The 9,997-nt window shown below is 40.4% G+C and overlaps 1 protein-coding gene across 1 annotated transcript in view; it reads right to left on the reverse strand.

The window, feature by feature from the left end:
- The window catches only part of ESPL1 (extra spindle pole bodies like 1, separase), a 57,055-nt gene extending 48,149 nt beyond the window's left edge, over positions 1-8,906 (reverse strand). Inside the window, exons 1-5 of the mRNA XM_081935831.1 lie at positions 8,778-8,906; positions 6,647-6,736; positions 4,737-5,849; positions 4,122-4,226; positions 1,574-1,694 (exon numbers count right to left, since the gene is read on the reverse strand). Coding sequence (XP_081791957.1) covers positions 1,574-1,694; positions 4,122-4,226; positions 4,737-5,849; positions 6,647-6,727 — 1,420 coding nt within the window. The 5' untranslated portion in view covers positions 6,728-6,736; positions 8,778-8,906. The remainder of the gene's footprint in view (positions 1-1,573; positions 1,695-4,121; positions 4,227-4,736; positions 5,850-6,646; positions 6,737-8,777) is intronic.
- Between the last annotated feature and the right edge of the window lie 1,091 nt (positions 8,907-9,997).

The following is a 9,997-nucleotide window of genomic DNA, read 5'->3' on the forward strand; positions in this document are numbered from 1 at the left end:
ATTCAGCAGTCCATCTGTATTTAAAAGACAAAGGCCAGTCTTAAAGACAGCAAAGTCCACATTTTGGACAGGGAGGACTGCTGGTTTGAAAGAAGGGTTAAAAAGGCCATCTGTGTTAAACTTGAACAGCCCTCTCTCAATAGAGGGGAGGGATACGACACCATCTATCGCTAGTCTACAACACAGCCCTTTCAGCAGTTCCATTTGCACTACGCAGGTGACCCTGAGGACACAGATAAACCTCCAGGTGGCCTTAACAACTCTCTAAAAGAATGCAAATGACCAGCTGTCTGCAAGGAGTATAAATCCTTCCCTGCCATCCAGTCAGAGCTGAAGAAGCTTCTTGGAAGCAAAATGTCTTCAAAGAAAAACAAGAAAGTTTAGTTACCTCTTGAAAAAAGCAACTTTGGGACAACCAAGCTAGGAGCCTTTTTCTTTTGGTGGGAAGAATAAAATTCTCAGCTGTTTTTTTTTAAAGTAATAAACTAAAGTGGTATTAAAATGTTACTTGTGACTAGCGAAACTGGCTCTGAAAACAGTTTGCATAATGAATATGATTATTTATTAAGTTATATTGTAGCCTGTGCATGAACTAAATCATTGACTGACCAACTCAAGATGCTACTCATCCTCAACAGTAATTTACACAGTTCTCTAAGGATCTAGATTGCTTATATTTGCTTGCAAGGGGACAAGGGCATGAAATTAAGAGCTGAGGTGCCAAGATAAATCTGGTAGTAGGGAGTTAGGGGCTTGCATTTTATGATGAAATATTGTAAGAGTGGGGAAGAGAGAATAAAATATGTTTCTAGTTATAACATCTAGCTTGTTATGCTTGTAATAATTAAGAGCAAGATATATTTTTCCTAGTTATGAAATAATTGGGGCAACATATTGTAGAAAGTTAACACCCACCCCCCTTAGAAGAATGAAATATTTTAGGAAATATTAAAAAGGCAGAATATTATATTTTCCCTAAAGGAAAAACATGTTTCTAAAAACATCAACTCAGAGTTTTAGTTCCCTGCCCACAAGCAGATACTAAACTGAGGCCAGCCTTTAGAAATGCAGATTTGGTAACCCATTACTCCCAGCAGCAAGGTCTGAAGAAAGGTAGGATTAGCCCTCAGACCCTTCATTGCATCAGCACACTTCAACCAAATTTGACTTCAAGACAAACATGACCCCACATGGTCCCATGGGAATCTGACAGCAACCAATAGAATACATGCCCTTGCCACAGGAACAGGACGCTCAAGGGCAAGGCCCAAGAGAGGGTATAAATAACCCTCATTCTCCACTCCATGTGTCCAGCTGCCCAGGACCTCAAACCCTTGTGATCCTGTCCATCAATAAACTATCTTTCCAATCAGCCTCCATGTTTCCAGTGTCTTCCTTCCCACTTGGAACTGAACCAGATGGATATTTCTTCCAACAATATAATTGAAGAACATTTTATTTACAACACTTTTATTATTTTTTATTTGTGTGTACTAAAAAAGCAATACAGAGCCCTATCTGCCTCCTATTTACTGACAACCGGAAATATAAGCAACTTACTCCAAGCACTAACCTGAGAGATCCAGATATTCGGCCTGTTCTGTCTTAGGGAGTCCTTCCAGCATTTCTAGCATTCGGGTAACAATCTTTTGAAAAGATGCTAATAACTGTGGCAGCCCACAAAAATCCAATCCCTGTGAGTTAATACGTAAGTTTTAGGATGAGAAACAAGAGTAAAACTTCCAAAACTAAAGTGACTGCAGAACATTTATGACTAATTGTGGACTGCCATCTCAATTATCTTTGCAATCAGTACTGAGTATTTAAGGGCAGTTAGCATGGAATCAAATGTAAATTTTCACCTGAATTTTACTATTATCATTAGAAAATTAAAAAGGGAGGAGGAGGAGAAAAAGGGAAGAAAATCACATTAGAACACTCTAACTCAGTGATGGTGAAACTATGGCATGCGTGCCACAGGTGGCACGCGGAGCCATTTGTCAGGGCACGCGAGGCGCTGCCCTGTCAGCTGGCCAGCACGCATGCGCGCACTGGCCAGCTGAGTTCCCCCTTTTTTAAAGCCATTTTTCGCCCTCCCAAGGCTCCAGAGGCTTTATAGGAGCCTGGGGAGAGCGAAAACAGCCTTCCCCGCCCCCCCGGACGCCCTCCGGAGGCGTCAGGGAAGCCTCCGGACAGTCCCTGAAGCCTTCGGAACGCTTAAAACGACCCTCCGAGCAAACCGGAAGTGACTGGAGGGCGTCCCGGGGGGGAGGCTGTTTTCACCCTCCCCAGGCTCTTATAAAGCCTCTGGAGCCTGGGGAGGGTGAAAAAAGCATGTAAAAATGGGGGGGAGCGCCTTTAGTGTGCGTATGCGCACTGGAGGGTGTCGTGCATTGCATCATGGGTGCGGCACGCCCACACACAACCCCCCTGCACTCCCCCCACTTATGGCACGTGAGCCAAAAAAGGTTTGCCATCGCTGCTCTAACTTCTTGCATGTGTTATCATTAAGGACACTGAGTAAGTATGTAATAGATCCAGACTTTTCTCCTTTCACTCTTAGGCCAATTCCATTCTGTTTTTATTCTGTGATTGGGTAAGCCTTATTTAAAAATGATTTATTTTCATTCGAAACGAACCATAAACAAAACTGCAGCGGGATGTTGTGGTGGTCTATTTACTCAGATATAAACATGGATGCTCTAACGATTATGAGTGCTAGTTTCTTGCCAAAGAGCATGTGAACAAGGCAATAAGAAAATTACTGTATTTTTCGGAGTATAAGACCATCAAGATTTTGAAGAGGAAAAAAAAAGTTTTTGCACTCTGCAAACCTCCCAAAAACGGCCCCGCTTTTTTGTCAAAAAAGGCATGAATAGACTTTAGGGAGCTTGCAGAGTGCTCCCGGGGGGGGGGGGGGGGATGAGCAAAAAATGGGCAGTTTTTTGCAAAAATGGGCCCATTTTTTCGTAAAAAAAAAAGGCATGGATAGCCTTTAGGCAGCTTATAGAATGCTCCCGGGGGCTGGGCAAAATTGAGCAAAAAACGGGCCATTTTTTGCTCATTTCTGCCCTCCCCAGCCTCCAGCAGCTCTCTAAAAGCTTCCTAGAGGCTATGCACGACCATTTTGGTGAAGGGGGAGGGGTTTCTGGAGGCAAAAAAAATGCTGCATTCAGTGTATAAGATGCACCCAGATTTTCAGCCTCTTTTTTGAGGGAAAAAGGTGTGTCTTATACTCTGAAAAATACGGTAAATATAGAATCTGTTGTTTTCCGAACCTAGATAATGTAACAAATGCCATTTGAAAAGAACTGAATCAGGCATATCAGGGAAAAAGAAAACCATCTTTAAAGTGGGGAGGCCAGCAGTAACAATAGGTATACTATTGTCATTAATTTTTAATTGGAATCACAGAACTACATTTGTCACATCAAAATGGGAGCATTAGATGTTACCAAAAACGCATACCGTTAAGTAAATGGGCAGACAGCAGGTTCCTGCCAGTAAACTATCTCTAAATTACTTCTTTCAAATCCAAAACTGTAAATTTGCAGAAAAATCTGAGGAATAGTTCAACACGTTAATTAGAATATACTTAAATTCTATTTGCAATCAAAGATCCTGTTTTACCAGGACCTGCTGTGATCACAACAGAAAGCCTTGCTGCCCATCAGAGAAGGTAAAGAATAAAAGGAGGCAAGGCAGGCACTGTCTCTGCTCTGAGCCACCATGAAAACACAGCATGTGTTTTGCATTATATTAGCCCATTTGGTGGCTTTATAGCAGGCACGTCCAAAGTCCAGCCCGTGGACCAATTGCAGCCCGTTTTCAAGTTTTGAGCGGCCCGCAGCCTCTTCTCTCCACTATTATTTGTTATTTGTTTAGTCTTTCATAAAATAGTTCATTTGCATTTAATGTTAATAGTTCAAAGAATGTCAGGCTGAATGGTCGGCCCCACACATTTTCACCTCACCAAATCTGGCCCACCAAAAACCAGAAAAGTTTGGACACCCCTGCTTCATAGTGTCATGCATCTATTTTTTCTGTGAAAAACCCAGCTAGGCTGGAACTTTGCTACTCCAGATTTCACTAGACCAAGGCAACTCCTGAATTTGCCTTACCGGAAGCATCTGAAAAGAATCATACACCACAGTTGTGTATAATTGGAAGTAATGATATAGTAGCTTCACCAGAACTTGTTGCTGATTCACACTGTCTCTTGGAACCTATGGAAGTAAAAGGAAATGAAAAAGACAATTCATATTTTAATCAACATAATCCCCCATCCAGAAATATTATATCAATTTTTTAAAAACCTGGTACTCTAATTACTGGATTTCCTGAGCCTATAATCCAGAAAAAGTACAGGTCACAGTTTTATCTCCCATTCTTTTTTTTTTCTTTTTTTTTTGCCCAATATGACATTTGCCAAATTACATCTTTCTGGGGAAAAAGCTTAAATATGAGGATTGCAGTTATGAATGAATCTCAGATGTATACACCAACTGCAAAAGGTTCTGTTTTTAAAGCTAATTTTCTAGACCTCAGGACAGGAAATTAATAAAGCGTCAACACTTTTTCCTCTCCATCATCACTCCTTTAACCTAGTAACATTCCAGATCCATCCATTCCAAAATAAAGCCATTTTGAAAAATTGGCTTTTATCTAAATCACATAAATTTGCAGAGATGCAGCATGAATTTCAACCAAAAGAATTAAAAACCAGCTTTACTTACCATATCTAGCAACTTGCAGAGCAGCCTGAAATAACTTTCCATGAATGTAGAAATCCTCAGGATATCATCCAACTCAAAAGTCGCCTGTTTATCTTTTTTTGCACGCTCATATAAAGGAGTTACAAGCAACTGGCCACTTTCAGCCAACACTTTAAGGAGGGGTTCTTGAGCACCCACAGAATAGTTCAGAGCTTCTGCAGCTTGGTTAAAAAAAGGACCTACAGGACTTTCGGGAACTAACAGTGCTTTATTCAGTTCAACACCAGCAAAGAGAATGTCTAAAGTGAGTCTTAAGCAATGGGACTCGTTGGATTTTCTCAAGAAGACTTTAGACTGCTGAATAATTTCTTTGCTCTGTCTGAAACAGCCGGTTTTGCAGAGGTAACGTATTCTTACCACCATAAGCTCAAAGATACAGAGGCAGTCTTGGAAGGGCAAAGGTTCACTTAGACCATTCTTTTCCAGAATGGCTGCCACCAAGTGATGGAAAAGCTGCTCATTGAGAAAACAGGCTTCTTCCTTCTTCAGAGGGCTGCACCAGGCCTCAAAAGAAACAGCGGCAGCAGAAGCATGCCTGGCCACCATGGAGGTGAAGAATGGAGGTTCATGGAGCAAAATGGTAGGGAGGTTATGTTCCAAGAGCATTAAAAACCGCACCGCTTGTAGCTGGTTGGAGAGTGCAAGCTTAAACTCAGCAGGCATTTTTTCCATTTTGGCCACGGCGTCTGTGGTCTTCCACAGCACACTAAATGTACTTTTGACAATAGAGGTGTAGTCATCAACAGGCACTTGGGGAGGCTGGTGCTTCAACAGATCAGCATAGAGAAGGTCAGCAAATCTCAGGCAACTATCAGATGGGCCGTTAGCAGCTGCTCCCCGTAGCATGTGGTAGAGTAGCCTTTCCAAATAGAGAGGAACATATTGACGTCTTGCAGATACATAGCCATGATATGCCATGTCAGCTAGTGCTTGGAGGCTTTTTAAATGACCAGGGCAGGCCAAGCCTTCTCCAAACCTGTAGATGCAAGCCCGAAGGACCCGATCACATGCTGATGTTTGCATGGAAGCTTCTTTTGGACAGTCTGCATTTTTAGGCCCACATACGAGGTATTCCTGTAATTAGAAAAGCTTATATCTAATAAGGCAGCCTTCTTTTTAAAACAAACAAACAAACAAACAATCATCCAGAACATTTTTCTACCTTGGTGATTTCCAAATGTCCTATTATTTGGCAAAACTTACAACCTGTAAGGCAGGTATGAGAAGGTCAGAGACCTCCAATTATACCACAACCACCATCATTCCCATACAATGCTTATGTTGATTGAGAACTCTGGGAATTGCCAAGAACCATATACCCCAGTTGAAGGAAAGATTAACATCCTGCAGTCCAATTTTCTATTCCTGCCCTACAGAATTTACTTAGATGTCTATTTCCAGCAGTGTTGAGCAAGCAGTTTGTAAAAAGCCTGCAAGAAAATTAGTAACTGATGCTCACAGATGGGAGTACATTTTTACTACAAGGAAAGCAATGCAGTACAATGCTAATAACAGCAACAATATACAATCAATATAAAACATAACATTAAAGAAACCTATACTATATAAAGGACACACAAATATTTTCTAAAGGTCCTTTGCAGTGTTTTAAGGCCTTCTAAACTTTTACGCAATCGACAGATGTAATTGAAGGAACAGTCCATTCCAGAAGCCAGAACATAAGATTTCTGGGTCCACAGCGAATGGTTAAGATTCAAAATGTTTTCAGTCTATTCTAAGCAGAATTAAATACAATACAATAACATTTAGTTATTATTAACAGGCATTTCAGATCTGCCATCCTTGGATGTGATGCATTTAATCTTTTTTTTTTAATCATTCGATAGCAACACTCCATGCAGATTTCTTACCTTCAGCAGTGATAACAAAGTCAGAGTTTCTTGTGGAGTATTAGTCTGTGCCACAAAATCCACATTTTTGAGGAACTTCATTTTGCATGCCTGAAAAAAAGAAAATATGTATATACATTTAGCCCATAGATCCTGCCAAGCCTCATTGGGTCTCTTAGTGCTTCGCTATACCTCCCACCTGTACCTTACCACAATTTTCAGTAGCTATAATTTTTCTGTATTATATGTTTTCCTATCAGACCATAGCAGCAAGCTTTACATTCAACTCTAATATCCATAACTGTATTAGAAGTTTGGTCAAGCTTTTTACCATGGAATTCACTAGGTGTCCTAGGCTAGTCAATTTTTTTCAGCCCAACATGTCTGGGTGAGGAAGGAATAAAAACAAAAGGTGATCTTCCTCCCCAAAGTAGAATGGTAGTAAATTCATAAGTCATAAAAACGTATGCAAGTCAAAAGCATAAAAATCTGACAGACACACTCCTATATCTGGTTCCCTTTCCTATAGATTTTCTACTTATTCTCACTTACTATTCTCAGCACAAATAACTTTTCCACCTGAGCCTCTAAGAGACAACCTGGAATGAGGGACAGTTTAAAGTGCAAATATTATACAATATGAACACTTGGAAAAACTTTAGATTATGGAGATATAGTAAAACTATACTTGTCATATTTCATTGTGCCATACTTTTTTAAAAAGCTGCAAATGTATCAACTTAAGCTTCTCTCACACTTTTGGATGCATTTTGTTTTGTCCCACTTCATTCAATATATTGCTATTAAGCCGTATTTAGATTTCACAAAGTGATTCAGGCTCATCTCACTTTATATGGAATCTATCAATATTGCTTTTTCTTTCACTGTCACTCTGGACTCCCCTCCCCCCTAAATTGCAAATTACATGAGATATTTTAGTAAAGTATCATACAATCAATTAATTGCAAATGTACAATTTAAGCCACCATCTCTTATTAGCACTACAAGGTAGACCTGTCCAGAAATCAATTGACGGAAGGATAAAACTTTTATTGAGATTGACTATAACAATAAGTTATGGAAAGTCTGATTACGCTGTATTACAACCTCCTCCTAATTCATTGAATCAGGGAGTTGCCTTCTCCCTCGGCTTCCAAATATTATCTTGTGGTAGATGCTCCAACCCCTTAGTCTTCACAAAAAAGTCTCTCTCTGTCGCGGTTATCTTATTCTGCCTATCTCCTGATAACAGGAGCCCAATATACCACAAAAAGTGTGAAGGAGTTAACTCATAGAACATCTATTTTATGAATAGTCTCAGAAAGTTCAATTAAAGACATTTTCTCTCCATATACAAAACTTGTCCCAAGCCCAATGAACCTATTTCAACTTAAAGAAGTTTAGAAGCATCTATTGGCTTCTTTAAACACCCTCTAGTGTACTAGATTAAATATAGACTTGACCAATTTGTAATGTAATGTAATGTAGAGTGTGTGTGTATACACACACATACACACACAAGGAATTTGTCTTTGGTGTATATGCTCTGTACACTGAGAGCATATACATCAAAGACAAATTACTTGTGTGTCCAATCACACATGGCCAATAAAGAATTCTATTATGTGTGTTTGTCTGTGTCTGTATATAACATACAGCATGTATGTGTATGTCTATATCATGTGTGTTATATATGGAGTGTGTGTGTGTTTGTATTGAGAGTGAGCAACAGAATTTCATTTTTAATGTGTGCCAGAGTGCTCACAGTAAAAAAATGACAATAAAGGTCATCGTACCTTATTTCAGCGCATTGTAAAATTTGCATTTAGAGCGTGTAACAAACTCATGACTGGCCAAAAGCGTTTATAGCTTCCCTCCCACTTTATCAAAAAAAATAGCAGATATTGCTATTTCGAATTACTGGTCTGCAGTGTCCTTCTGAAGAGTGGTCATAATTCAACGTTAGCATTATGCCGGACGGGAAATACTGTATGGGAGTTATGATCCAAGGCCACTATTGGGAAAATATGAGTGATAAATACAGTACACGGTCGCTGTTCCGGGGATCTCCCGCACGATTTCTGACAACTCCCGAGCGCTCAGTGAGAAGTGCACCCAGCTACCCATCGTCCCCCCCCCAAACTCAGCCTACCCGCCGCCAGAAAGTCTTTCCTCGCAACCGGCCTCTTGCTCTCTGAAACAGCCACGACCGGCAGCTGAAACAAGATCAGACTCAGCCCCGCGCCCCGTTCAAATTGACAATGGCGACCAATCACAAAAGCGGCAGCGTAGCTCCGCCCATTTCCCCTCGCCCATTGCCTTCCGGGAATTTGCACGGGAGTCGCCGCGACAAGCCTTCGATTAACTTCGGTAGGCAGGAGGGCACGTAGTGTTTGAATGTTAGCCATTCTTACCCCCGATTGCTATTCTTAAATAGGGCTACAATACACCTGCGGTCTAACTTATTTGGGTTTCCTTACCCCTGTATGACTTGAGTAAATGCTAATAATTTTGTTTTAAATATTCTTTTTTACAAACTGTTAGTCAAACTTATTTATTTATTTAGTTTGTCACTCATGTACAAGATAACAGAGATAAGAATAAACATAAATAAGAACACAGGAAATGGGTACAAATAAATGGGGACAATAGGACAGGGACGTTAGGCACAGTGGTGCGCTTATGCATGCTCCTACTGACCTCTTAGGAATGGGGTGAGATCAACAGACAGTCTTAAGGTTAAAGTTATTGGGGTTCCCTTAACATTTAATACTATACACTGCTTCTCAACCTTGGCAACTTTAAAATAAGCCCAGAATTCTGAGTGTTAATGTCCACACACCTTGCCAAGGTTGAGAAGCACTGATTTAATTTATAAATATGCGTGCACACTTTCTTGATGCAAAATCCCATTAAGTGAAATGTAGTACAGGTAGTCCTCGACTTTAAAGAGTTTGTATAGTGACCACTGGAAAAAGTGACATGACTATTTTTCACACTTACGACCTTTGCAGCATCCACATTTGCAGATCATGTGATCAAAATTAAGATGTTTGGCAACTGGTTCATATTTATGACGTTGCTGGGTCCTTGAATCATGTGATCCCCTTTGGCAACCTTCTGACAAGCAAAGTCAATGGGGAAGTCAGATTCACTTAACAACCAGGTTACTACCTTATCAACTGCAGTGTTTCACTTAACCACTGAAGCAAGAAAGGTCGTATAATGGGGCAAAACTCACATAATAAATGTCTCACTTAACATCAGAAATTTTGGGCTCAATTGTGGCCGTTACGTGACGACTGTATGTGGTATGGTATACCACTACTACGGCACTTTGAACTAGAGCAGCATATAGTTGTTTGGCCTGAT

The sequence above is a fragment of the Natrix helvetica genome, assembly GCF_964273705.1.
Source record: "Natrix helvetica genome assembly, chromosome: 1".
NCBI classification, from domain to species: Eukaryota; Metazoa; Chordata; class Lepidosauria; order Squamata; family Natricidae; genus Natrix; species Natrix helvetica.